The 27,856-nt window shown below is 47.7% G+C and overlaps 4 protein-coding genes, 1 non-coding gene and 1 pseudogene across 7 annotated transcripts; 3 read left to right on the top strand and 3 right to left on the bottom strand.

Annotated features, from left to right (window-relative positions):
* Window positions 1–369: 369 nt before the first annotated feature.
* Window positions 370–5,460, bottom strand: LOC120646046. 3 transcript variants are annotated; one of them, XM_039922753.1, is made up of 4 exons: window positions 4,757–5,460; window positions 3,807–4,618; window positions 1,641–3,303; window positions 370–1,552 (listed from the first exon to the last, which is right to left on the bottom strand). In XM_039922753.1, the coding sequence occupies exons 3-4, from the start codon at window positions 3,259–3,261 to the stop codon at window positions 846–848; spliced, it is 2,328 nt and encodes a 775-aa protein (XP_039778687.1). In that variant the 5' UTR covers window positions 3,262–3,303; window positions 3,807–4,618; window positions 4,757–5,460; the 3' UTR covers window positions 370–845. The 3 variants fall into 3 exon arrangements, with proteins under 3 accessions (XP_039778687.1, XP_039778686.1, XP_039778688.1); XM_039922752.1 differs by having other exon boundaries at window positions 372–1,552; window positions 4,708–5,392; XM_039922754.1 differs by having other exon boundaries at window positions 372–1,552; window positions 3,807–3,862; window positions 4,005–5,392.
* On the top strand, window positions 5,167–8,552 carry LOC120646048 (annotated as a pseudogene).
* A 157-nt stretch (window positions 8,553–8,709) lies between these two features.
* Window positions 8,710–14,135, bottom strand: LOC120646047 (UV radiation resistance-associated protein-like). The gene is made up of 6 exons (XM_039922755.1): window positions 13,684–14,135; window positions 13,130–13,336; window positions 12,667–12,847; window positions 10,187–10,341; window positions 9,731–9,961; window positions 8,710–9,093 (listed from the first exon to the last, which is right to left on the bottom strand). The coding sequence occupies exons 1-6, from the start codon at window positions 13,924–13,926 to the stop codon at window positions 8,974–8,976; spliced, it is 1,137 nt and encodes a 378-aa protein (XP_039778689.1). The 5' UTR covers window positions 13,927–14,135; the 3' UTR covers window positions 8,710–8,973.
* A 2,250-nt stretch (window positions 14,136–16,385) lies between these two features.
* On the top strand, window positions 16,386–17,416 carry LOC120646049 (calmodulin-binding protein 25-like). Its single transcript, XM_039922756.1, has one exon. It carries the CDS (start codon window positions 16,509–16,511, stop codon window positions 17,157–17,159), a length of 651 nt encoding a protein of 216 aa, XP_039778690.1. The 5' UTR covers window positions 16,386–16,508; the 3' UTR covers window positions 17,160–17,416.
* A 580-nt stretch (window positions 17,417–17,996) lies between these two features.
* Window positions 17,997–18,135, top strand: LOC120646568. Its single transcript, XR_005664472.1, has one exon. It is a non-coding gene; the product is annotated as a small nucleolar RNA Z247 (small nucleolar RNA).
* Window positions 18,136–23,573: 5,438 nt separating this feature from the next.
* Window positions 23,574–25,850, bottom strand: LOC120646470 (putative wall-associated receptor kinase-like 16). The gene is made up of 3 exons (XM_039923030.1): window positions 25,145–25,850; window positions 24,904–25,053; window positions 23,574–24,705 (listed from the first exon to the last, which is right to left on the bottom strand). Exons 1-3 carry the CDS (start codon window positions 25,848–25,850, stop codon window positions 23,576–23,578), a joined length of 1,986 nt encoding a protein of 661 aa, XP_039778964.1. The 3' UTR covers window positions 23,574–23,575.
* Window positions 25,851–27,856: the final 2,006 nt, after the last annotated feature.

A 27,856-nucleotide genomic window follows, 5' to 3' on the forward strand; every position in this document is an offset into this window, starting at 1 on the left:
TTCCCTGTCAAAAGGACACCTGTTGGTTGGAACACACTGGTCCGAGTCCTTTCAGATATTCAGTTGTGTATTCAGTCTGAATGTAGAGGATTCGACAGGTATGCCAGCTTCAGGGCAGATTCGGCATGTGAAATGAAAGAAACAGCAACCATTTTGTTGCAATTCTGTCTGAGGCAGCCTACAACCGTGCGTACAATTCGACGATGTTCAGAAATCCGAAGATCAGAAACCCGACACATCAGAATTCAGAACACTAGGGCAGGTTTGACAAAGCTTGATGTGATGGAGGTAATGCAATTGCTACTTAATATACAGAAAGTTGAACTTTCTTGTCGTTGATGATTTCAATGGTGTTCCAGAGTCAACCGGTGTGGCAACAGTAACTCTTGGATTTTCATAACTAATTAATCCATCGGTAGGATATATGAAACAAACAAACAGCTTTCCATTACAAAATCTCGCACTTTGACAGATAAACTAGTGATTCATGCTACTAGACAACTGCAACTCCGAATATCACCATATTTTGTCAGAAAGGAAAAATAAAACAGTATGAACAGAGTAACCAAGAGAGGGAGGGAATATTATGGACATGTTCATCAATTGTTCTCCAAAGGCCAAAAATATTTCTGAGGAGATGATGTAGCTGCACGCTATGATCAAATATTTACTCCCACGTCTCTTTAGCTGGCTGCCCTTGAGTAACATAACAGAAGATTAAGCACTTTCAACTGATTCTTTGACCTCAATTGCTTTGGTGCTATTGGATACAGATGTTCCATCGCCATTCAGAACACTGGTCTCCATGGCATGAAGTCCTGAGTTTCGCACCACAGAATCCAGGATTACTTCACATCTCCAGGAATTTTATCATCATCGTTCCTTAAATGCACAAAAGCAGAACTAATATCTTCACTAGAATTTGCACCAGGAACTGGAACACCAGAATCAGTCTTCCCATTATGTTCACCAAAAATGAGCTCTGGGCTATGAGGCGTCTGTGCCAGCGCTTCATCTTGCAGTTGCCTGAACAGTGAGTTCATCTCTTCAACCGAGCTTGCTTCTAGAACAGGAAGCTCACCATCTTCGGTTAACAGCTCCTTTGATTTACATTCGACCTTCGCAGCCACCGGATTGTCAAGAGTCGAACATGAATGTACATCTTTAGTTGTTAGTTCTGGAGTATGCCCATTTTCCACAGGCAATGGTTCACTTGATTTGTCTTGGATCAGCTCATTATCATAACTGGAGTAAGAAGCAGCACATTCTAATGCTTCTCCATTGAGCTCTGCAAACTGTGAAGTCAAGTCTTCCACTGATCTTGCTTCAATTACAGGCATTGCAGATTCTGCAGATGAAGTATCATTCAATTCGTGTTCAAGTTTAACTGTCAAGGGTTGATCAATACCGGACTCTGAAACGGACTGCACTAGTACTTCATCCATGCGACACTTAAATAATGAGTTAACTTCGCTGATGGAGTCAGCTTCAATGAGAAGTTTCTCAGTATTATATTCTTCTGATAGAGAACACAATAGCAATTGCTCACAATCTGCACCATATCAGTCATGGTTGAGTAAATATTGTAAATACATTGTTTGAATAGCTCTTTGTAATAATATGAAAATGACCCATATTACCTGCAGAAACTGAACCATTCGCTTCTGACGTGCTGGATATAGATTTTCGGATATAAAATGAATCTGTGCCATTGATGCACGCGGTACTTTCAGTGCCTTCATTAATTCCATGATTTACTTCAAATACGCACACATCTGAAATCGCTGCACTTCGTATTTTAATCTCATCACCAACATGTGGTTCCAGTGAGCCAAATAACTTGCCATTGTTCAATGCTTGCTCAGAATTGCTGTCTGAGTGATTGTCACCTGCATCTTTTTCATTGAATTCAGGCTTCTCTAGCTTTATGCCGTTGTGATGTCGCACATAAGTAGACTGCCTTAAATACAAGTTCTCATGTTTCCTATGCTGTGTTGATGGAAAGCACGAGCGAGGAGTCCATGTTTCCTGCAAACGACTGTCACGGTCCACAATTTGGTCAAATGGAACATCAAATGATTTTCTCCAGGGAAGTAGAACAGATGGTGCTGAATCAGGAATTTGCGGTAACTCTACTATCTCCTCTGAAGGCCTTGGTGTAGAAATGGAGGGAACCTGAACACGGAAGCGTGATGCCTCCTCCATTTTCTGAATTGCATCAGCGGCTTGCATGTCCATTAACTTCCTGTCAAGTTCAAACTTCAGAATATTCTTTGCTTTTCGCCGCTCCATCAAACTCTCCATGTTCCCATTGTTTTCCATGGCTGAAGAGTTTGTATCCATAAAGTCCTTCCAGTTATTTCTGTCATCTTTCTTCTCTTCTTCCCTATCTTCATCTGAGCTAAGCTCACCATCCTCTAATTCATCTTCATCATCATCTGATGAGGAATTCAGGTTGTCTATGAAGGTAGAGGAAGGGTGATCAGTTCCGAAGTTTACAGAAGGGTTTAACTCATCAAGCATTGGAATAATGTCGGTTATTGATGCATCAGAAGAACTCTCGCTAAGATCAGATTCAGAATCAGAACAAGGTTCCTGCCTCATAATAGGTTGCCAACATGAGCTCATGAGTTCACCAAACTGGTACTGATTGTTCACTTCATAATGACACCTTTCAGTATTGGTGCTCTCAAAATGCTGGGGCTCAACTTTCTCACATATTTCCTTGACATGCTCTTTTTCTTCTCTTTTCACAATAACTTCGTTCTTGGTAAGTTCAGAAGTTTCTGCAGAAAGAACAGTATCGGTTGACGCAGATATCACATTCTCCTCATCACGGTGAGTATCATGCACGAAGATGCCAGAAGTTCTTTCCTCAATGCAAACAACTGCACTTTCAAAACTCTTTGCCGCACGGGTGACAGCAACATTCTGAAGCTCCTCAACTGAAGATTCAGTAACAGAGACTTTGACTACAGAGGGCGATTTTTTCAGGTTCTCCAATGTTTCGTCTCCAATCACCGGAGCACTTGATTCCCCATAACTCAATAGCACTCCAAGAAGAAGTGCAGTTAACAGGAACACTGGAGATGAAGACAGAAGGAAAGTAAACAGAGAAGGGCAAAGTTTGTGTAGGAACAGCAACAAAACTCCAATGCCGAGTACTACAGGATAGTCAGAAGCAGATTGATAGCCAAGTTTGACAGAAGGATAGACTATTCTCTTGATGTGCAACATAATATTGTTGGTATCAGATGACATTTTGTTCTCCTTGAATTCAGCCCTGAGGTACAAATATATAACCTGGAAATAGAAAGGCGGAAGCAGATCAGTATGGTAACAGTTGGAAAAATAAATAAAAATGTAGTCGTTTAAGCATCTAAACTTGTGAGGGAAAATCAACCGCATGATTAGATGTGGTGAAGTCAGCACAATTTTTTTGAAGGTCAATTTTTTTGAAGGGTAAGTCAGCACAATTAGAGTTACAGATCAAGAGAAATAGAAGTGGCAGCCGTCTGATCTTTCTAGCCCGAGAACATTTCATCTTTGCAGCTCTGCTGTCTAATAACGTTGAAACTAGGCTGCAAAATACTTGATCTCTACCAGTAAAAGAAGTGAAACTTGAGGAAATTTGCAGATCAAACAAACTCTATGAAAATTATGCGGAACGAAATAAAGAGGTATTAAGACATGAATCATGTGGCTTTTCACTGATGATGAATCCAGCATTGGCTCTCAAGAAAAAAGAGCAGTTTGTATGTACGGACAATAAACAAAATCCATCGCACAAGAAGTGGGAAACTCACCTGCCTCGACGAGACGACGGGCAGCGCCGTGAGCCAAGAATCCCTCACAGAGTTGCCTGGAATGAGAATGCAGCAACAGTTGACGAGGTGGCTGGATGGGGAAAGCAATGGAGGAATGGAGTGACAGGGAAAGGTGCCGTGAGGGAGGGAGGTGGGGAATAAAGCAACCAGAGGCCCTTTTGGTTTGGGATTCCTTGCCTGGAGGCAGGAGAATGGAGAAGCAGCAGCGGCCGCCACCTTAAGCGCTGCACCGGCAAGAATGCTTTGGCCGGCACGAAAAGGCGACCATGCCCCGACGGCAATGTCTGTCCTGCTGCGGGGGAAAGCGAAAGAGAAAGTGCAAGGCCATCATAGCAGCATGAACCCTTGGTCCATAGCTGTCGTGCTCACCTCACCTCATTTCTTCCAAACGAAACAGTATCCTCTGGGAAGAGTTAAGATTAGGACCATCCAACTAGTCTGACCTGGCTGTGGCTGATGCTCGTGCAGCTCTGCACACTTGCATTGCACGGGTAGTTAAGAGTTTGGACCATACCGTACAGCTCTTCACCCTTGTGCAGCATTGCTTGCTTAAATGGCATCAAGCCGGATCATTTCACCAAGAAAAGGAGCCAATCTTGTGCAGCATTGCTTGCTTAAATGGCATCAAGCCGGATCGTTTCACCAAGAAACGGAGCCAATCAACTGTGAGTAAAAGCTGCAGGAGCAAGGTAAGGACAGCTGCGAGTAAAATCTGGCAATTGTTGCGGTTTTTTTTCTTTTGAAAGAAACCGTTGTTGCAGCTTGATCTTGAGCGTTACCATCCACTCCAGCTGTGTGCATGTAGACGCAAAAAAAAAAAAACTTGTTAGTTTCTGTAATTACACACATATACAACTGACAAAAAAGAAGAAAATTTTACCCGACCAGCTCGCAAATGATACAATGATACCGCTGCTGCATGTGCTCACCTTTTTCTTGTGGGTTAGAGTGGTGGTGGGGTGTGCAGCAATCCACGCTTTTCTCAAATCTAAATGATAAACAGTGCCATACAGTGGTAAAGAGAAGAAAGGGAAAGGGGAAAAAACGCTTTTAACATGAGCCTGCTTCGGCTCCATTGCGCCTCTAGCCATTAGATCGAATTTCCTGCAAGAAGAGAAGCAATCCAAAATCGCGCGCTCACATCCAAAGTGGGAGATTTTCTTCTGTTACTATTGCGGTTTTGTTGTTCGGGAAGCCAAGCGGAGAGGCGGATTGGTGAAATTAATCTTCTGCGTCTGCGGCACGGCGGCGGAACCGGCTCGGAGTCGGATCTCTCTCCCAATTGATAAAAGCGGACGAGAGCCAAACCAGAGGAGAGGGAACCTTAACTAAACCTCACCGAGGTCTAACTGGAAAACGAGGGAACGGGATGGAGAGCGGCGACGACGCCGACCGCCGGCGGTCAGACGAGTCGTCGGACGACGATGGCGACGAGTCGGGTGTGCCAGCTTGGAGCTGGGACGGGATAAACTGCGGATTGCTTGACTGCAGCAAGCATGGTGACGGATCCATCTACAGGGGCACCCAATTTTGGCACAGATTCTATCACGTCGCCGATACCAGAGAGAGTACGCCTCCCATCCTCTGCCTCTCTTCCTCTCATACTATCCCGCATCTGTCTATCACCCCATGTACAAGTTTCATCATTTGTCAAATTTAACAATTTTATATCAATTCTTCAACTCTATCCGTAATACATTACCATATTGATACAGAATTCGACTTTTCATATATTATATATCAAGTTGTACTACTCCATGCTTATTACATTGTGATTTTGATATCAAATTCTATTCTTTGGTATCAAACCATTCTACTCTAGGGTAATTGGTCTGTGGGACATCCTCAAATGATGATTTTGTGCCACGCACACTCCATTCTTCGAATATGTGCACAACACACTGTGATTCTATATTTTTGTCTCCAATACACCGCAACACATAAAAAGACTTCTTTGCCCTTGAAAAACCGGGCCCACCCGTCAACTCTCCCCGGCTCGCCCCCGATGCCGCGCGCTCCGCCGCACCACCGCCGCCCAGCCCTGCTCGCCGCGACGCCGCGCCCGCGCCGGCCTTGCTCGCCACGCGCCGTGGCCCGGTGAGGTGAGGAGAGGCAGAGGGCGGCCGAGCCGCCGCGTGGAGGGAGGCCGCGGAGCTGCTCCACTGCCGCGCCGGCTCGATCCGCCGGCGGGCAGCTCCGCGCTGCTCCTCCGCAGACGCGCCGGATCGATCAGCCGGCGGGCACAGAGCTCCCTAGTGCGAGCTCGAAGCGCCACGGTGGGCCGGATCCGGCCGCCGCCGCCGGAGTCCGCGCGCTCAGGCCCAATCCATAGCGGAAAGGGGGGGCCGAGCGCCGTCGTTCGCGCTAGGGAGCTCTGTGCGCCCCGCTCGGGCCGGAGCTCAACCTCGCCGCCGGGGCCGCCGAGCTCGACCTCACCGCCGGTGGGGGTCGCTTCCTCCCACGCACTGCCGGGCCGGAGGGACCTCCGCCCCTCGACGACCTCGAGCTCGGCTCGCTCGCCCGCGCAGGCTCGCCGCACCCGCCGCGCCTGTCGTGCTCCGCCCTCCGCCGCGCGCTCGCCGCCGCCGGAGCTCGGGGTCGGGACACCGCGGAGCTCGGGGTCGAGGAGGCCGCCGCGCTCTCGCCGCTGCTGTAGGGAAGGGAGGAGGGGGCTCGCTCCGCCGCGCCGTCGTGGACGCCGCGAGGAGGGGGCGGAGGCGGCCCTCGCCCGCACGCGTGGGGCGGCGCTTGCCCGCCCGCGCGGGGAAGACGAGGGAGCGCGGCCGTCGGGGAAGACGAGGGGGAGAGATGGAGGATGGAGGAGGGGCGCGCGCCGGCCGGCTCGGCTCGTCCCGCGGCCCCCGCTTGCGGCGGCGCAGCACCCCCGCGGCGGCGCAGCTCGTCGGCGGGGGAGGGAGGCGCCACTGCTGCCCGAGGGCGCAACGCCGGAGGCCGCCTGCCGCGCCGCGACGGAGGGATGGCGCCCCTGCTCCTCTTCCCCCCTCCCGCACATGTACCGCCGCTGTTCCGGCCCGCAAGGACGAGGAAGGCCGGCACGGGGAGGGCTGCCGGTGCGTGCGCGGCGGAGGCAGGCAAAGGGAGGACAGGGAGAGAGAGGCACGGGGAGGGAAAGGAGGAAGGAGAGGGAGAGAGCTGACGGGTGGGCCCGGTTTTTCAAGGGCAAAGAAGTCTTTTTATGTGCTGCGGTGTGTTGGAGACAAAAATATAGAATCACAGTGTGCTGTGCACAAATTCGAAGTATGGAGTGTGCGCGGCACAAAATCACCATTTGAGGATGTCCCACAGACCAATTACCCTCTACTCTATATATGCTTAGTATGGTATGGAACTGATAGCATCTTCATTGTTTTAGAAAAATGCCGGGAATTCATTAATGAAAACACTTTCAAAAGTATAAAATGAGTAGATTTTTTTTGGCCATGGCAGTGCATTGTGTGCTAATTCAAACCATGCTTCTATCTATAATCTACTCTCTTGGATTTTCTTTTATTTCCTTTTGATTCAAAGTTGGGGCTGAAATTTTAATTTTTTTTTCATATCCTTATGCATGATTCTCTATTGCTGCTCAGCCCTTCTGGAGCCAATGATGCTGTCGACTCCAACCGATTGCCGGCCAAACATGTGAGCTTGCAAAGCTCACAGCGGGTGCGCCATGATGCAGATCTTCTCTCTCAAGTTGGCTCATACTAGTGCTGCCATTGATGGCCCAGTTCAGATTTATGGTTTCTTGGCTGTCCGCGATCGCTTGAACCCATTGCGTAACTACATCTTCAACCGCACCAGGGAGGATCCTTTCATTGTGGGGCGACAGGGCGGTGATTCCGATTCGTTTATACAAATGGCTGGCCCCAAGAGAGGCATCGAGATGAGAGCTTCTGTGCTCATTGAGTATGACATGAAGATCAAGAGAGGAGGGAGACAGGAAGACGATTTGCAGCTCATCGACGGAGCTGCGTGTTTCAGCGAATTGGCCTCACTAGACCGTAGAGTTTATACACAACGGATTGAGGGTGATGTTGGCGCGGTGGAGGCAACTATACAAGTTGGGATATCACAAATGCATCATAACAGTGGCTTAGACCTCTCCCTGAGTTGCCATGTTAGTCTAATGCCCCCCAAAATTGAGCTCTTTCAAGGCGTTATTGCTGAGCCATGTGACCTAAACAAGTATGTGGTTGCTGTGGTGAGGGGTTCTGCACTGGTTGTTTACCTCACAGTTGGCCAGATAGGTGGTTCGGATCGTGCCCGTCCGTGCTATGCATTCAGAGCTAAAGCGCACGGACATGACGTGCAAGAGTTCCAACTTGATTTTGCCAATATACTGGTGAAGGTGTCATGGTCAACTTTGGTCCCATTTAGAATAGCCCATGGCCTTTTGTGATCAACTACTCTACCCAGAAAATAGTGATAGATCCCAAGGGCTTTTGTAGCAGGGAGTGGAGGACCACGCCGTTCATCAGCTCCCAAAGCCAAAGGCAGTGCTGTGCTCAACTGGCATCAGGTCCGTCAGACCACTCAACTTGAGCAACAAAACAGAGTCAGTCAGTCACTCAAATGTACTACCATCTTGCCTCATACTCTCAAAGCTATCAGACCGAGCTTAAAACTTCAAAACAATCACACCACCCATTCGAGCTATTCGCATGAAGAGGCGGAAAGCATGCTGATTCCTATAACTTCAACTATACGTACAGTGATCGATCATTTTGTGAGGGTTATGCTTTCCTACGTCAACCACCAGTCGAACCACACTGAATGATACAGGGAGTTCGAGAGAAAATAACATCGCAGCTCCTCACGTTTTTTTTATAAAAAAAATGCTATTGACATGCAGTGCACAACCGCGACGTACAAAACAGGCTAAAACATGAAAAGACACCTCAATTGCACCCCCAGTTATTTCGTTTATATCCACATCTTTTCATGTACACCTGGAAGTTACAACGTTTTCACCAATATGTTGATCTACTCATCTACAATGAACGTATCAGCACAGAAACATTGACAGACTCTTCCGTGTCGAAACTCAAAAGGGGGTTAATATAACAAAGGTGCTTGTTAAAAGTAGCACCAATTTTACCTAGACTAAACTCACTCAGAACTCCAAAACTGTATCTGGGTCAAACTAATCAACACAAATGTATTGTTGCGACTGGATGATCGTTGTCAGCTGCTTCAGGTTAGCTAATACATGTCTCGGCCCAAGGCTTTCAGCACCAATGTAATTCACAAGTTGTTCAACATCCTGCCAGGAGGAAGCATGCAGGAGGTTATTAATGTCCAAAATAAAACAATGCCAAGAACACGTGTATTAGTCCTGATAATCATAAATTACAGGTGGCTACAATAATTATATGAAAATTTTGCCTTCAAAATGTTGAGCAACTCTAGAGTCTAGAGAAATGACAACCAGTTGATCACAATTTCATGAATCACACATCACTAGATTCTTTGTTCGATAATTTTGTTCTTCACAGTTTCATATGTTGTCCAGAAATATGCCAACATCTTCATCAGTTGACACTGTTTCTGTCAAATTCAGTTAAGATTTATATTTTATCCTAAACCGAGCAACTTCTAATCATTCGCCCACTCCAGTACCAAAACACAATTAAACTCTGAAGCTCAATCAGGATTAAAGGGGATAAGCAAACAGACATAGGCAGGCCTTTCTTTCAAAGCATCTTTGATTGCGCTAAAATATTTTCTACCTACCTTTTAGTTACATGGGTTTCCAGATTTGGCAAACAAAGAAAGAAGAGAAAACATGTATATTCTTCCACAGTTCGTTTTACATCATCCTGATTCTATTATCAGCAACAGTGCTAAAAAGTAAGACTCATTGACATTAACTATGCACTTTGAATGAAATAGAGACAAACCTTGTTCAATAAGAATATTGCATAAGCTGATCTTGTTGTCTCCTGACCATCGAAAAATAGAGGGAATTCCATTGTTCTCATGCTTGTGCTCAACAGGACAGAACTCACAACTGAGGTCATAGATGATGGTTCAACTGAGGGCGAAGGATCAAGAATATACGACTGCGAACCTCCAAAGCGCAAAGGATATCGAAGAGGAACATTGAGATATGATGCAATGAGGGAGACTGCCTATGATTCATAACAAACAAACAGTCAGGTTTGTAAAATAGTACCATCTGGAGAGCATTGTTAGTTATATGTCCACCCAATCTGAATATCTTCTTTCTTCTAGAACAGAATGAAGTCATAAACTGATAGTATTTCAAAATGCTCTGGCAAAGAAATTAGAATTGACAAAAGAATGGTGAATTTAATTTCCAGTTTATAATAATTAATCAGACTAGATATACTTACATGTGCAGCATATCCCAGAACAGTAGAAGATTTATGAAAATCAGTCTTGTCACTGAAATAGCCAGTCTTTTTGGCATTTGGCTTCGATAGCTGTAGACCCAATATGGCCAGAGGTCTTCTCTGAGAGCCATTTGGCAACATTGATTCAGCAGCGCCTGAAAAAAATTCGTAGCATTTAAGTTTTGGAAAGACACAATTTCAGAATAAAGAGTCTTACGGCAGAGAACTAGTTCTCTATCCAATAAGTTTGACAAAAGTATTAATGTTTCATATTTAGTATACCTCTTCTTAGAAAATTTCAAGCAACCCAGTGAAATAAAACAATAGTTCTGTCCACAAAAAATAAAATCAATTCATGCAACTAGGAGATCGCTGCCAGACACAAAGGTACACTTCGTACAACACTGTGAATGATCATACTTTTTACAATAAACACTTCATGACTTTCTTTGTTAGCAACTGTAAATCATGTGATGATGCGAAAGGTCCTCTAGCCTAGCGGCTAGAGCTTCCAAGTAGCACCCAGCAGGCCCGGATTTGAATCCTAGTCGGAGCGAATTTACGGGGCTGGTGTTAAAAAAAAAAATCCCCTTGCCGGCAAAAACTGGGGTTTCGGGGATTTTCTTGATCTGTGATCAAGGTTGTTTTCTACCTTAATTACAATGCCTTCGGGGGTTCCCCCAGCGGATCAAGTTTTTTTTGTAAATCATGTGATGATAAGCCCATAACTACAATTTTTTTTTGGGAAAATTCCCTGGAAGGCCCTGGAACAAATCACACTCCCTTCTATGGCCCTGAAGAGTTGAAACTTCCCTCTTTGACCTGGTTTTTATGTTGCATCCCTTGTATGGCCTTGCCGTGACCTCCGTGACTGCTCCGTTAGGCGGCACGCCAACGCCGTCCTTCCAGCGCGGCCACAGGGCTCTCGGCGCCCAACTGACAGGTGGGGCCCGCCCCTTTCCTAACTTCCCGCCAGGGGAGCCCCGGCCCCGTGCCGTGCGCCGGCCCCGGCGAGCTCGCTCCGCTTGGCTCGCGCGCGCCCGGCGGAGCGGCCACGGCGGCGGTGAGCAGCGGACCGAGCGCGCCGCGAGCTGTGGCGGCGGGCGGGCCGAGCGGCCCTGGCACTCGACGACGCGCGGGCCGGCGACGGTGGCGGGCGACCGCGCGCAGGGGAGCCTTGCCGGCGGCGACTCGGCGGGGCAGAGCGGGTACCGCCAGCTCCCCTCCCCTATCTCTCTCCCTTCTTCCCCACGGCCGGCGCTCCTCCTCCCTCCCCCTCCCTCTCCCTCGCCGGCGGTGGAAGATGCGCGGGGCGGCCCCCGGATCCGGCCTGCGCGGCCATGGCGGCGCTTAGATCCAGTGCGGGAGGCCTCCCTCCCCGGCGCTCCGGCACGCGCGAGCGCCGGCGCCGTCCCTCTGCACTCCGTCGGAGGACGGGCTCGAGCTCGAGCACCGCCGCTGCCCCTGCACCCCGGCGTCGGCGCCTCACCGGTGGATCTCGCGGCGGCGCCCTCCGCACCTACTCTCCCTCCTCCCACGGCGGGGCCGCCTCACCTCAGTGGCGCTTCCTCCCTCCACGGCGGTTCGCTTGAGGGGGGGGGGGGGGGTGGCCGGGGGGGGGGGGGGGCTTGGGGGGGGGGGGGGGGGGGGGGGTTGGGGGGGGGGTGGGGGGGGGGGGGGTGGCGTTGTTTGGGGGCTGATGGTCCGGGGCGGGTGCGGGGCCTTCGCTGGCCGGCGCCGTGCCGGGAGGCCGTGCGCGGCGGGGGGCCGGGCTGCTCGGCTATGCTCGAGCGCTCTGCTCTCTCCGGCGCGCCTCCTCGCCGGCTCCGGCGGCGGAGCCTGCGCAGGCCGCCGTCCCTTCTCCTCGTCTTCCTCGACCGGCGCGAGCTCCCTTCCTTCGGCTGTCCGCGGCGGCCACGGTGGAGCAGAGGCCTCGGCTTCCGACGGTAGGTGGTGGAAGCGGTGGAGCCCGGGGCGGCGGCGGCGGACCCGTCCTCTGGCGTGGGCGCGCGCGAGCAAAGCTGGAGCGAGCTCGCCGGGGCCGGCGAGCGGCACGGGGCCGAGGCTCCCCTGGAGGGGAGGTTGGGGAAGGGGCGGGCCCCACCTGTCAGTTGGGCGCCGAGAGCCCTATGGCCGCGCTAGAAGGACGGCGTTAGCATGCCGCCTAACGGAGCAGTCACGGAGGTCACAGCAAGGCCATACAAGGGATGCAACATAAAAACCAGGTCAAAGAGGGAAGTTTCAACTCTTCAGGACCATAGAAGGGAGTGTGATTTGTTCCAGGGCCTTCCAGGGAATTTTCCCTTTTTTTTTGTCTATCACCATTCACCAGGCCATCCCTTATTTTTCAATAAAGGTCTGCCACAGAACACCAGTAATACGGTACAATTTTTTTTTGAAAAAAGAAAAATTATCCCTAAAATTGTGTAGTTTGAACACAGAACTGAAAACCCACGAAAGATGCACAGAAAAAGACATACTTGTTTTGGTGATGCTAGTGGTAATTCCAGGCTTGTGATCTGGAGATTGTTCATCCAAAGGCCTCACAGGATATATTTGGGCAACTTGAGTTACCATATATTGTTGTCTTTTCCGTAACTTCTGTTCCATATTTTTAAGGCGCCCATGACCATTTTCGCCTGACAGCAATTTATTAGCTTCCTATAACCATCAAATAAAATATCCAGTTAAGATTTGTGGAAAGGAACATACTTGTTAAATGCAACAAACAATACATGTAAGGGGCGAATGCATAATACACAAGTTTAGACAAATAATTTATCAAAATGATTATTACTTACACAGTCACTTTTTGTTTGCACTCAAAAGTTTCTCAAGGAAACTACTTGCTACAGTAGACATCCTGTTTCTGTAGCATTTTGGTATTGGCACTGGCAGTGCTCTTCGAGCTCAAGAGGGAAAAGAAATGGAAACATGGAATACCTCGAGCTTATTGCGTGCAGTGCCAAGAGTTTTGTTTGCCACAGACAATGTTCTAATTTTGACGCAAAGCTGTTCCCTTTTACCCTCAACATCATCTGACGATTTCTTTGTGCGCACTTTCAAATCCCCCAGATGATGAGTATGCTCTTGCAGTCTGTGTCTCATTTCAGCCATCTCATTATCCTGCTGGAGAAACGCCCGTCTAGCCTGCCCACAAGCACAATGATGTTACAAATCTGTGTTTTCTTGGGTTCCAAAACCAAACACGGGAATTACAATTACTCCATGGATGTTATTCAATTAGTTTCAGCTTTTCAGGATACGCTGCCCAGTCAAGAACTGGGAATGTGTGTTCCCCTCCTTTTGACACTCGAAGCACAACCGAAGGTATGGAGACGAATCCAACCTTTCCCAGGAATAATTCCGGGCTGAAAAGGAAAGCACCAAGATCCGAGCACCCACCCATTGGTAGAGCGCACAGGATCCGACAGTTCCACTAGGGATCGAGCAAGGAGGGGCGCCAATCGAGTCCCAACCTCAGTGATTATTATTACCTCTAATGCGGACTCGAGTCGCGCGGCGAGCTGCGCCTTGCGGTCCCTGCCGGATTGGAGCGCGGCGGAGAGGCTCCAGAGGCGGGCGAGCTCCTGCTGCAGGTCCTCCCAGTGGATGACCTTGGGATCGTCGATGCCCTCGACCTCTCTGGGCGGCAGGAGCACCCAGCCGTCCCCCTCCTCCGGCGGGGGCGAGGTCGGGGAAGGCTCAGGGGCGGCGGACGACGGGCCCGGATCCTCCATCGCGGGGGGTCATGTCCGCGGGTGGGGGTTCGGGCGGAGGAGCGAGCACGGCATGGGCGGGCGGTGGGGGCTCGTGGTGTTGTGGTAGGGGCTGGTGGGAGGCGTCGGCCGTCGTCGTCGGGTGGGGGGAGCCGGAGATGCTTCGCCGGCGCGCTCCTCCTCCGGCGACTGCTTTGTTGTTTCTGGGAGGAAAAAAAATGTCGTCGATGGTGACGGGAGGATTTGGGTTGCAAATCTCTCATATAGGAAGAAGGCCCACGGCCCATTATCTAGTTTGGGCCGGATTGTTTGCTTACTAGGTTGGGTTGGACAAACAACGTACTAGTATTGAAGAACTAAGCCGGATCACAATTTATATTTTCTACTTATATACTACTGTAAGAGCTCCGGTAGCACTTGAGGTTCTGAGTTCGACTTCTCATGGAAGTGAATATTTTGGAATTTAATGGCGTTATGCATACAGTGGTAGGCGACATTCCCGTCGACAGCGAGACGCATGTGGTGACTCGTCAATCTCGAGGATTTGCCGGCTCAGTCTTCAAAGATGCTCATAAGGGTAGGATTTGTGTACGTATGTTCATAGGGGTACGAGTATGCGTGCGTTGTGAGTGTCTGAGTTTGTACTGTGTAATCTAAAAAGAAAAAAACTTATATACTACTACGAGTCCTATATATGGACTAACGTCAAGTAGTAACTCCTCCCTTCAAAAGATATGATCATCTAACCGGAGCACAGCTAATCAAGAATATATACAACTTTTGAAACAGAAAATGTCCCTGTTGAAAATAAAGAAAAAGCAACACTCAAAAAGCAAGCATGCTTAGTCAATGAAAATTTAAAAAAAAGAGAGAGAAAGGGAAAGGGAAAGAACAAAGCAAGGTGCATTTAAGTCCAAAAAGATTTGATGATGAGTGATCACTGATCAAGCCCCACTTTATTTGTGCTTGCCGATGGCAGATAGTATTAGTAACGACTACTAGTAATAGTCAATGGACAAGTCAACTGCGCCCCAGTGCGTACGTACTCTCTCTGACCCGGTCAATCAGTGAGCCGCAAAAGCTATTGACCCCGGCCTAGAGTGTCAGTTCGGACGAAACCAGTTTCACACACACACTGCAAAGTAATAAGGGGAAACATGCATAAAGCTCAAAGCAAAGGGCGGGATCAATGAATGTACTACTAGTATGTAGCTGACGTTTCAATTTGACCATGATAAAAGTACCATTACATTTCAGACATCTCATGAGCATACTGCAATCAATGTACTACAGAGGCTGGAAACAATTTTCTTTTGTTTTATAAAAAACACCATTACATTTGTTGTGTTCAAGTACTTTTTCACACTAGAGTGATTTGATATTATTTGTTATCACATCGATTTGATGAAGATATATAGTGCAGCTGATTTACGAATAGAGGGGGAGTAGAACACGCGCACTCCGTGCAGATCAATAAAAACTGATCTGCAGGGAGTTCACTTTAGCATTGACAAATTGGTGATGGTTCTTTGTTTGATTTTGTAGAATCAGTGAAAGCGGCGGTTGCATTCTTATACACTATAGGTAGCTGGTATGGGCGCGTGAACTTTGACGGTTATTAGTTTGACTCATGTCAAAGGCTAGGGGCACAAATAAGAAGTATACATATTTTGAAGAAAATATAATGATGCGGTAGATGCGGTGCGGTGGGATCGATATGATGACTAGTATTTCTAATGGCTGAATAGTATATACTCGTATATATGCTTGGATTTCCTATATGTAGTGTACATAATTAACTAAGTGAAGAGGGCTGGTACGGTGAATGGTCTTTGGATCAACTTGGCACACGCAAATACGAAAAATCCTTCACAAGCAGCAAGATCTTATTGTGGCCGACGTCACTTTTCAAAAAAAAAAATGTGGCCGTCGTCAGAATGAATGCATGCATGCGTTCAACCCCGTATACACATGCATGTGACCTATATAATTGGCCTAATGAATCGAATCCAAGGCTCAATTGGCAAGCAGGCATGCTAAAACAAGCAAGCGGTTAGTGGCACGACGCAGCACATAATCCATCTCTTCTTTTGTCAAGTGTGGCCAGCATGGTCGGTGCTGCCCGCAATTATTAACAAAGCACACGCATGCATCCATCACTCCTCATCTCAAGCATGCATCCGCCGCTTGAATTTCTCATTGATCTTTTGGGTCCGGTGGTCAAAATAAAAACAAGCAAATACAGCATTTCTTTTATATGTTTGTATACATTCTCTGTTTTTAAAATTGCCAGCTAGTATTTCGTTTCAAGTTTACTACTAGTAGCTAGTTAGGAGCATCATCCAGCACTCCAAGCGGAAGCCCGAGATATCCTGCCTCACTGTCAGCGTGGGACCAGCAGCGCGCTGAGCTGACGTGGCTGGCGTTTGCAGCCGTGTCGTGCCTTGACTTTTTCAACCCACCACCTGCCCCTCATATAAACCACGGCGCAGCGCGCCCCGGTTGCCATCCCGCTCGCCTCCCTCTCCTGCTCTGCTCTGCTCATCTCCCTCCGCTCGCCAAATCCTGCAGCCACCACCACCAGAGCAGACCCGACCACCAGGATGCTCATGACCGCAGCCGCCGTCCACATGGACTCGGCCCACTGTCGCGGGCTGCCACCCTCCTCCTCCACCTCGCCGGCGCCGCCATGGCTCCCCGTCCTTGCCGATGACAACCACCATCACCAGCTCCTCCGCGACTTCACGGCCTCCTCGGCTCCATCCCACTCGACGCCCTCCACCGCGGCGCCGCCGAGCCACCACCACCACCTCCGCACCGCGGCTACCGCAACCCGTCGCAGCGCCACGAAACGCCGCCCGCGCCCGTCGCGGAAGCTGCCCACCACCTACATCACCGCCGACCCCACCAGCTTCCGCCGCATGGTGCACCAGGTCACCGGCGCCGACGACCTTCTGCCTGCGCATCCTCCGGAAGCCGCTCTCTGCCGCCCGGCGCCCTACCGCGTTGGTGCCGCCGGCCCGGGCGGCGCGCTGACGACGCTGCCCACGCTCGACACGTCGGCGTTTCTGCTCGGCGCGGCCGGATCCGGAGTGGCCGCGCCGTGCGCGGGCTCGGCCGGGTTTTCCACGGCGGCGCCAGCGGTGGATCGGGCGGAGGCCGGTGGACCGCCTGGAGGGGCTTGCAACTACAGCAGCGGTAGCAGCTGTGGTGGCTTCCCGACCTTGGATTCCTGGGATGCTCATCTCTTCTAGCTCCCGTTTGGTTGCCTGCTGCCATCCTCAGTATTAGCTTTGTGAAACAAACCGTGTAGTGTAACAAGAATATCTTGGAGGCTCGATAGATGTAGTTGCCATATTGTTGTAACTTGTTGTAATCTAGAGTTAGTTTTTAGGATGGTAACAAATTCTATCCAGCCGCCAAACTTGATGTCCGCGCCACGGCAATGGCTGTTATTGCCCTATATAAACATGGACCCGTCGACCCAGGAAGGGTATCGACGTTTGCCCCATATCCACGCATCCAGAGCTCCTCTGATTATTCACATGGTAATCAGAGCCTAAGTCAACTACATCTGTAGATTGCATCCACCCAAAACACTTCCCATGGCGAGTTCGTCTTCAGCCGCCGCCATCGTCAACCCGCTCATTAGCAACGTCATCACCGAGAAGCTGAACAAGACGAACTATGCGCTATGGAAGGCGCAGGTTCTTGCTGTAGTGCGAGGGGCTCGCCTTGAGGACCACCTCACCGGCGCGTCCAAGCCCCCGTCTGCAACAACAAAGGAGAAGCAAGGGGAGAAGGAGGTCGACGTCCCCAACCCCCTCTACGGCAACTGGATCGCCGTAGACCAGCAAGTGCTGGCTTTTCTGCTCTCCTCCGTCACAAAGGACATCTTGTCCCAGGTAGGTGGAAGTACCACTGCTGCCGGCGCATGGGAGATCATCCAAGCGATGTTCTCCTCCATGACAAGGGCGCGCTCCGTCAACACCAGGATCGCGCTCGCCAACACCAGGAAGGGAGACATGACCGTCACGGAGTACGTTGGTAAGATGCGTTCTCTTGCAGATGAGATGATGTTCTCCGGCAAACCACTCGATGATGAGGAACTGATCTCCTACATCCTCGCCGGCCTTGAGTACGACTACAACCCCATCGTGTCAGCGATCGTCTCAAGGACCGACGCAATCTCCATCGGCGAAGTCTTCTCCCAGCTGCTCAGCTTTGAGCAGCGCATGGAGCTCCTGCAGAACGACTCCGGGCACTCGGTCAACATGGCAAACCGAGGCCGTGGGGGTCAGCGAGGATGCGGTGGTGGAGGACGTGGCCGCGATGGTCGTGGCCGTGGACGTGGCAATCACATGCGCCAGAACCCCTCCCCCAACAGTAACCAGGGCGGCACCAATGGTGACAGCAGCACCAAGCCAAGGTGCCAGCTCTGCAAGAAGGTGGGCCATGAGGTAATTGACTGCTGGTACAGATTCGAAGAAGATTTTGTGCCATCAAACAACAAGAAGTATGCAGGGTCGGCCTCCACCTCCTATGGGGTCGACACAAACTGGTATACCGATTCTGGAGCCTCAGATCATGTGACGAGCAACCTGGAGAAGCTCTCTGTCCATGACAGATACAAAGGACAGGACCAGGTGCACACGGCCAGCGGTGCAGGTATGAGCATTAGTCGTGTTGGTCATTCAATTGTTAAAACCCCTAGTAGAGATCTACATCTAAAGAATGTTCTCTATGTTCCTAATGCAAGTAAAAATCTTGTTTCTGTTCATCGCCTTACCACTGATAATTCAGCCTTCTTAGAGTTTCATCCCAACTTCTTTTTGATCAAGGATCAGGTCACCAAGAAAACTCTACTTAAAGGGCGTTGTCATGGAGGGCTCTATCCTCTTCCTTCTGCACCACCCACAAAACAAGCTTTTGGCGTCACCACACCATCCTTTGAGAAGTGGCACAGTAGGCTAGGACACCCCTCATCTCCAATTGTGGAGAAAGTTATTAGTTCTTTTAATCTTCCTTGTTTAGTAGAATCAAATAAAGTCTCTGTCTGCGATGCTTGTCAACAGGCAAAGAGTCATCAATTGCCTTACTCTAGATCTAAGAGTGTGTCGCATTTTCCTTTGGAACTCATTTATTCAGATGTTTGGGGCCCATCGCCCAATTCTGTTAATGGCAATAAATATTATGTGAGCTTCATTGATGATTATAGCAAATTTACCTGGATTTATCTCCTCAAGTTTAAATCAGAAGTTTTTGCAAAGTTCCATGAGTTCCAAAATCTAGTTGAGCGACTCTTTAACAGAAAGATCATCACCATGCAAACAGATTGGGGAGGAGAATATGTGAAACTTAATTCCTTCTTCTCAAAAATAGGAATCACACACCATGTCTCATGCCCTCATGCTCATCAGCAGAATGGATCTGCAGAGCGAAAACATCGTCACATAGTGGAAGTTGGCCTGTCTCTTCTAGCTCATGCGTCCATGCCACTTAAATTTTGGGATGAGGCTTTTTCCTCATCTGTTTATCTGGTTAATCGCACGCCAAGTAGACTTCTTGAATATGCTACTCCCCTAGAACGTCTCTTTGATCAAAAACCAGATTACAACTCCTTGCGCATCTTTGGATGTGCATGTTGGCCGAACCTCCGTCCATACAATTCTCACAAGCTCCAATTCCGGTCAAAGCAGTGCACGTTCTTGGGATATAGTCCTCTCCACAAAGGGTTCAAATGCCTTGATCCCTCCACCGGGCATGTGTATATTTCAAGGGATGTCACGTTTGACGAAAATGTTTTTCCCTTTAAGCATCTTCACTCCAATGCCGGGCAAAGATTGCGCCGTGAGATCTCCCTCCTTCCTTCTGATCTTCTTAATCTTGGGGATTTACAATTGGTTGATCACATGGCTAATGATTCTAATATTTCTGCTAACCCGGCTGTTGAAGTTCTTGTTGAAAATTAGGAAGAAACTCAGGAGGAAATCTTACCAGAAAATGCTGCACCTAAAGATCCCACGGTTGGCGCTGAATCTCAGGTGCCTGCAGCTGGTCGTCAACATTCTTCGACTGGAGCCGCGAGCGCCAAACCCGGGGCACCCACGTGTCCCTCTATCTCCTCCGCTGCTACACCGGTAGAGGCTGCTGCACCTGTGCCAACAGAGGCTGCCGCATCTGCGCACATCCGATCCGCCTCGGATCTCCCAGCGTCGGGATCTTCTGTGGCCGAGGGGGATCAAGCAACACTGCCGGCAGGTCGACCCAAGACTCGCCTACAGAGCGGCATCCGCAAAGAAAAAAAGTACACGGATGGCACTATAAAGTATGGTTTCCTTACTTCTTCTGGTGAACCTAGAGATCTTAATGATGCTTTAGGTGATAAGAACTGGAAAGATGCTATGAATCTTGAGTACAAGGCATTAATGCAAAATAAAACGTGGCACTTGGTTCCTCCTCAAAAAGGAAGCAACATCATAGATTGCAAGTGGGTCTATAAAATCAAAAGGAAACAAGATGGAAGTCTAGATAGATACAAGGCACGTCTAGTAGCAAAAGGATTTAAACAGAGATATGGAATAGACTATGAGGACACCTTTAGTCCGGTTGTTAAAGCTGCTACCATTTGAGTTGTTCTTTCTATTGCTGTCTCTAGAGGATGGTTCTTGAGACAACTTGATGTTCAGAATGCCTTCTTGCATGGAGTTCTTGAGGAGGAGGTTTATATGAGGCAGCCGCCCGGGTATGAGGATAAATCCTGTCCAAACTATGTTTGTAAGTTGGATAAGGCCTTGTATGGGTTGAAACAAGCTCCTCAAGCGTGGTTTGCACGGTTGAGTAAGAAATTGTGTGAACTTGGTTTTAAAGGATCAAAGGCAGATACATCTCTTTTTCTTTATAACAAAGGCAGTACTACTATGTTCCTCCTTATTTATGTAGATGATATAATTGTGGTCAGCTCAAGTCAAGAAGCTGTTGCAGCATTGTTGCAGGATCTACAAAAAGAATTTGCCTTAAAGGACTTAGGAGATCTGCATTATTTTCTTGGCATCGAGGTAAATAAAACATCAGAAGGTATTATCCTCTCTCAAGATAAGTATGCTTGTGATCTGTTGAAGCGAGTCGGAATGGCAGATTGTAAGCCTGTGAATGCACCAATGTCTATAAGTGAGAAGTTATCTGTTCATGAAGGAACACCACTTGGCGCGGCAGATGCAACTCATTACAGAAGTGTGGTTGGAGGTCTGCAGTACTTGACTCTGACAAGGCCAGATATCTCCTTCTCAGTAAACAAAGTATGTCAATTTTTACATGCTCCAACCACAACTCATTGGGCAGCAGTAAAGAGGATATTAAGATATCTCAAGCAATGCACACGGATTGGACTCAAGATATGTAAGTCCAACTCTATGTTAGTGAGTGCTTATTCAGATGCCGATTGGGCAGGGTCTCTGGATGACAGAAGGTCAATAGGAGGCTTTGCTGTATTCTTGGGGAATAATTTAGTTTCTTGGAGTGCTCGCAAGCAAGCCACGGTATCCAGGTCAAGTACTGAATCTGAATACAAGGCTCTAGCAAATGCAACTGCAGAAATTATGTGGGTTCAGTCATTGCTTCAAGAACTATGTGTTTCAAGTCCTCCTACTGCTGTGTTATGGTGTGATAACCTAGGTGCTAAATATCTTTCATCTAATCCAGTCTTTCATGCAAGAACTAAACATATTGAAGTTGATTATCACTTTGTTCGAGAAAGAGTTTCTAAGAACTTGCTGAAGGTTGATTTTGTGCCGACTGGAGACCAAGTAGCAGATGGCTTCACAAAGGCTCTTACGGTTCGGCAGCTGGAAAATTTCAAGCACAATCTCAACTTAGGAAAGTTGTGATTGAGGGGGGCTGTGAAACAAACCGTGTAACAAGAATATCTTGGAGGCTGGATAGATGTAGTTGCCATATTGTTGTAATTTGTTGTAATCTAGAGTTAGTTTTTAGGATGGTAACAAATTCTATCCAGCCGCCAAACTTGATGTACACGCCACGGCAATGGCTGTTATTGCCCTATATAAACATGGACCCGTCGACCCAGGAAGGGTATCGACGTTTGCCCCATATCCACGCATCCAAAGCTTCTCTGATTATTCACAAGCTTGCTGCTGCTTTAATTTTCCTTGGAACCAATGACCAGCAACAGAGAGCAAGAGATCGTCGTCATGTCTCATTTTCTGTCGTTATTAGGAGGATTGTGTGAGGTGGCTCGATCAGCAGTGTACCAAAATAAAGCAAAGCCTAAAGCGTGATTTGTTGTTATTAATTAATACAGTAGCACTGAAAGGATGCTTAGACCGCACGATACGTTGAGGTGAAGCCAGCCAAACTGATGGAATTGGACAGCGACAGAGCAGGAGTCAGCTCGTCCGATCCTTGAGAACTAATTAAATATGGGATTGATCCTTGGCTTGCCTGACTGCCAGCCATCAGTATCAAACGAAATGAAAAAAAAACAATGGGTTGACGTTGACGATCCTCCCAAACAGAAAAGGCAAGCGATCGATCAATGGAGAAGAAAGTCCAAATTCAAAACAAAGCCGGCCGGACTAATCAACCAGGACACTGATAGGTAGCGGTGTGGTGATGGTAAAACCTGACGCTTCTACCACCAGCAGTCTACTATACTGACAGAGAAGACCAAGGAAAAGAGCTGCAGAGCTGAAGTCAAAAGTAGCGGCCCGCGGCAGAGGATCGGAGCGAGCTCGGCGAGGCTGTCCAGAGTCTCGGTCGGAGTTCGTACCGACAGCCAGAATCCCCATGAATTGAACGGTACGCAACGCCATCGATGTGCAGTACTGCAGTGGCCTTCTCCTGGAGCGCACAAGTCAAGAAATCTCGTATGTATAAAGTATTAAATGAAATCTATTTATAATTTTTTTAGAAATGGATATAACTTTTCGCGACGAATTTAATGATGATAATTAATCGATTATTAGCTACAGTGATGCTACAGTAACCACCCTCTAATAACGCGGTCAAATACCTCATTAGATTCTTTATAATTTCTAGTGCAGGAGTTCTGAAATTAATTTTGTAACCTGATTTTATTTAACACCGTAATTAATAGTTAAAATTTTCTAGCACTCCCTATCACAGAGAACCAATTGCCAATTGGGTCAGTATGCCGGCGGGCCTCCGTTGACGGCGGCCCCGTCCTTGGGACTGCCTGCTCGATCGTCAGACAAAAATCCAGGGTCCACCCACCCCTCTACAGTCCAGTCCACCGTCCACGTGCTTGGCTTCCTCGCGGCCAACCTGCCTGCCGCCTCATCACTCTTCAATGGGTACCGCCGCCCACATGTACACGCCAATACGCCATCATCTCGCCATGCTCATGTCATCATCATCTCCTTGATTGTCAAGTCGCGCCTTTTCTTTTCTTTTTTCTTTTTGAAATTAGAAATTAATATATAGTTCATGTATCAGTGCAACTGCAGGCAACTACTTAAACAACAAATATCTATCGGTGTGAGCTCAATAGCAGCTTAACTGGATCGGATGGCTGCAACTGCCTCAAGGGATATATTAATTATATACCAAATTATATATAAAAAATTATTACGGTATTACCCTTCTTCAAATCCTAGATACGCTACTGGCTTATAGCATCCACACTTTACCTTCAACCGGATAGGTCGTCATTCCTTGGACTGTAATTTTCCTCCGATTCATCCGTCATATCGTCGCTCGAGGCATATTCCTTTGCTGCATGAATGCTTTCGAGCATGATTTCCACTTGTCTCATCGTTGGCCGGTCCTTGCTTATGGCATTCACGCACATCTTTGCTAACAAAGCAATGTCGACAATTTCTCCACCTCCCTCCTTGGACACTTGTGGATCCAATATGCAAGCTAAGTTGCCTTCGGACAGTAGAGTCACGAAATGGTATACAAGACTATGTCCCTGAGGGGATCTGTATGAAACGGGCTTCTTTCTGGTAAGCAACTCTATCAGGATCACACCAAAACTATAGACGTCACTTTTCTCGGTAAGATACCCCGTGCTATAGTACATAGGGTCCAAGTATCCGAATGTTCCTTGGACTGTAGTATCCATCCCGGTCTGATCAATTGGAAGATACCTTGAAGCTCCAAAGTCAGATAACTTTACCGTCAAATTATCATCAAGAAGTATATTAGGAGACTTCACATCTCTATGAATTATTGGCGTTGAAGCGAGTGAATGAAGATATGACAGAGCCTTGGCAATTTCAACTGCAATCCTCAGTCTATCTTTCCATGATAGTGATACCGAAGCTTCCATGTGAAGATGATTATGAAGAGTGCCGTTGGAAATAAACTCATAAACGAGTAAAGGAACTTCTGTCTCAAGGCAACATCCAAGAAGCTTCACAATATTTCTATGGTTTATTTGAGAAAGAATAGCAACCTCGTTGATGAATTCATCGATTTCTCTTTGTATCACTATCTTTGACTTCTTAATTGCCACCACATGTAGACTCGACAAAATTCCCTTGTATACTGTGCCATGCCCTCCACCGCCAAGCTCACGAGCTCTGTCAAAGTTGTTGGTGGCTTTCTCTAGCTCTTCTAGAGGAAGGATCATTCTTTCTGCTATGTCTGCCATGTGGCACATTAGTTGTTGCAGCAGTTGCCCTCGGTTCCGTATGAATAACAGCAGTCTCATCCTTTTCTTCCTTTGTCTCTGGATTATACGAATTATAAATGTGCTGCCTATAACTAGAACCATAAGGATCCCACCACTTCCAGCTCCTAGGCCAATGATTAGCCCTGAGAGAAGCACACCGAATTATTGAATTTTGAATTATAAAAGGTCCATATAGAGTATAGATTTTGGAAGGGATTCGGAGCAAATTTTTTTTTCTCTTATGTGTGTTTTTGACAAACCTACAAAAAAAAGGTTTGTATTAACCCTGCATCTGGTTGGTTGTGTGGGTTAAGTCTGAAAGCTGTAGCGTGAATTGTTACCTGTATCAGGATCATGTGGCGGTAGGCAGCCATTTGGCTTGGAGGGGTCGCCGGCAGTTCCCTTTGGGCACTCGCACAAAAATTTGCCAGGTAGATTTATGCAGTTACCAAAGCATTTATATTTATGGCGAAGCTTGCACTCGTTGATATCTAAAACAAGCATGCATGAAAAACAAATTAATTTCCATCCTTCTCCCCACAAAAAAAAAATCATCCTTGAACTGCATGCACATTTGATTACCTTGACATCCGTTGGGGAGGTAAGGGTTGCCTCGGTAGCCTTTATCGCACTTGCAGAAGTAGCCGGTGGTGTGATTGAGGCCGTTCCTCCAGAGCTTGTACGGACCGATGGTGGCCGTGCAGGTGCTGTGGCTGCTGTGGCACGCCGTGCGGCTGTCAAGATCCCGAGGGCACGTGGCGTCCCCGGGGCGCGTCTGGTTAGGACGCAGCTCCCTCAGGGCGTCGGACCCCACCTCCCAATCCATGACCAGCTCCTTGTTGAAGAGGTGGCAGCCCGGGCGGTCGGTGGTCTCATTGTGCACCACCTTCTCCTCCGGCTCCGGCCGCAGGGACGGCTCCTTGATTTCGTGCCGCGGCCAGAAGCGCATGGTGTTGACAGAGATTTTGGTGATGACGTAGTGGTCGCCGGCGATCCAGAAGAGCAGCCGCGGATGGCTGTAGGTGTGGTTGTTGCAGCAGGTGAGGTTGAACCCGGGCAGCTGGCAGCCGGGCTCGATGCCGAAGGGGTAGGGCACTCTCACGCCGCCGCAGCTGGTGGTGCAGTACGGCATCAGCCCGATCGGCTGGCCATCATCATATTCATCATCATCATGGCCGCCACCGGCTGCTGCTGCTGCGTCAGCCAGCACCAGGAGGAGCAGCAGGACTGTCACTACTATACCTGCAGCTGCTTGCTGTTGGTAGTGGTAGGCTGGTCGGCGGCGCATGGCCCTGATCGTCCGCTCCTTTAATTTTTTCCGATCCGGCTGTGGTGGCTAGCTTAGCTTTGTGATCGATAGATAGATGGTGCTGGATCGACGATGCACATGTATATATAGTTGCAATGTTTCAGGAGCTAGCTAAATAGCTAGCTAGCTTGGGGCGGCGTGTAAATTACACGGTGTAATAACGCATGTCCGAACAATTGAAGTGACGACGTATGTACGGCCTAAACAATGCAGCGTACTAGTTAGGATGGCAGGTAGGCTGCAGGCATCATCCATCCATAGGTCATAGGTGCCGCCGAAGGACCCAACATTCCTTTTCTAAAATCCAAACTAGTGGCGAGCACCACGAGCGCAGCTCATCTAGTAAAAGATGTTACCAGCTGCGCGGCTATCTATCATCTCTGACGATCCAGCTAGCTACCCAATGAGTGTCTCTCCTCTGAACGACAGGCAGATAGATCGGAGGAATACAAAGCTAAATAAATTAAATATAGTGAAACCTAAGCTACTAAGTTAGTAACAAGGAGGAGGATCGGAGGAGATGAGTACTGGACGATCAAGTAATTAACAAGCACGTAATAACTGATGGAATACAAAGTGAGTTACTAATAACTGAAAGTTTTGAGTACTATGCAAGAAAATCAACTCATTATAATGCTCGCACAATGCATTTGTAGCGCTAGCAGCCATGCAGGAATAATGGAATATCAATAATTTGAGCAGATCCATCCCTGTGATTTTAAAGACCTTTCACAAGAGAACAATATAAAGGTTTCTTTCGCACCAGTCAGGGTCATGTTAAATTGCAAAAGATGGATGCTCACATGTCTGGCTTTTGAGGTAAAGTTACAGCCAGCAGTCACGAGGTCATCCACAGTGTTGTTTCATAGGGCAGACATGAGACATTAAGGGTAGAAATTTTGACCACACGCATTATATAGCGGACGCTTCTATCTAGATTCTAAGGTTAGAGCGAGACAAGATGCAAAAGAACAAACAAACATCTCTATCATAAATCAACATTATGTTCAATTAATGAAAAAGCCATAGGTAGCTATGATGGCCTAACTTTTAATTTGGCATGTCAAGTGACAATAACTAGCAAGGTGTCCCGCGCAAATAGCGCGGGTACCTAGTTCTTTTTTCCCAAATTAGAATTTTTTACTCCAAATTAAAATATGCAAATTATTTTGTGTAGACATGTTATTATAATTGTTTTGTCCTAAAACTACAACCACCGGTGCCGTTATATATTTTTAATTGTCATATTTATGGTGTATTTTTTTTTGACACAACTTAGGAGAGAAATGAGTACCTTATATAGAAACATATCTTCTTGAGTATTTACTAAATGTGACTAAATATTTATTTATGATATGAATAATTTTAATTTTTTACTTGTGGTATATCATTTGTTTCTCAAATATTTTAGTTACAATGGATGATAAATTATTCCTAGACTTTTAGAAGACGATTTAGGTGTGTTCTTCAATATATACTGCTAGAAGTAACAATATACTTTATTTTCATTGTCCATCAATCACCCATTAATATAGCCCTATATTTTTTGAAGCAAAATTAATATAGCCCTATACAAGCATGCTCCCATATTATCTTAGGTATAGCTATACCACGGTCCATCTAAGATGGACCCATGATGATGCATGTAGTTTAATTTCCTCTGATCGAACACTACCCATGGCTTGCTACGTACTGCATGCGTGTCAAACACCAATTTCTCTAGATGTTTTGTTCTTGATTGCATCAATACTATAGCATGACTGAATCATCTTTCTTTCTCTCCTAAATTTTTCATCTATCAGCCAAACTAATCACAATGCTTCTTATTGTCTCTAGTGGTGATTACCATGCTTTTGTAATAGCAATAATGCAGTCGTCCAACCGTACCTAGGGTAATAGTCAACCCGATGAATGGGTTGAGATCATATCATGGCTAACATGGCTGCACCTGCACCATTTTGCTACCATTGACATGTCCCTAATTT

Source organism: Panicum virgatum, chromosome 8K (genome assembly GCF_016808335.1).
Source record: "Panicum virgatum strain AP13 chromosome 8K, P.virgatum_v5, whole genome shotgun sequence".
Lineage (NCBI taxonomy): Eukaryota > Viridiplantae > Streptophyta > Magnoliopsida > Poales > Poaceae > Panicum > Panicum virgatum.

Bases quoted from the DNA above. Each gene is read 5' to 3' on its own strand.
- LOC120646046 (XM_039922753.1), bottom strand. From the start codon at position 3,261: ATGTCATCTGATACCAACAATATTATGTTGCACATCAAGAGAATAGTC. The intron at 1,553-1,640 runs GTAATATGGGTC...GATATGGTGCAG, and splicing joins GAATGGTTCAGTTTCTGCAG to ATTGTGAGCAATTGCTATTG.
- LOC120646047 (XM_039922755.1), bottom strand. From the start codon at position 13,926: ATGGAGGATCCGGGCCCGTCGTCCGCCGCCCCTGAGCCTTCCCCGACC. The intron at 13,337-13,683 runs GTAATAATAATC...GCTTGTGGGCAG, and splicing joins GACTCGAGTCCGCATTAGAG to GCTAGACGGGCGTTTCTCCA. The intron at 12,848-13,129 runs GTATTCCATGTT...TGATGGTTATAG, and splicing joins CTGCACGCAATAAGCTCGAG to GAAGCTAATAAATTGCTGTC.
- LOC120646049 (XM_039922756.1), top strand. From the start codon at position 16,509: ATGCTCATGACCGCAGCCGCCGTCCACATGGACTCGGCCCACTGTCGC.
- LOC120646470 (XM_039923030.1), bottom strand. From the start codon at position 25,850: ATGCGCCGCCGACCAGCCTACCACTACCAACAGCAAGCAGCTGCAGGT. The intron at 25,054-25,144 runs GTAATCAAATGT...TGCTTGTTTTAG, and splicing joins CCTCCCCAACGGATGTCAAG to ATATCAACGAGTGCAAGCTT. The intron at 24,706-24,903 runs GTAACAATTCAC...TGCTTCTCTCAG, and splicing joins GCCACATGATCCTGATACAG to GGCTAATCATTGGCCTAGGA.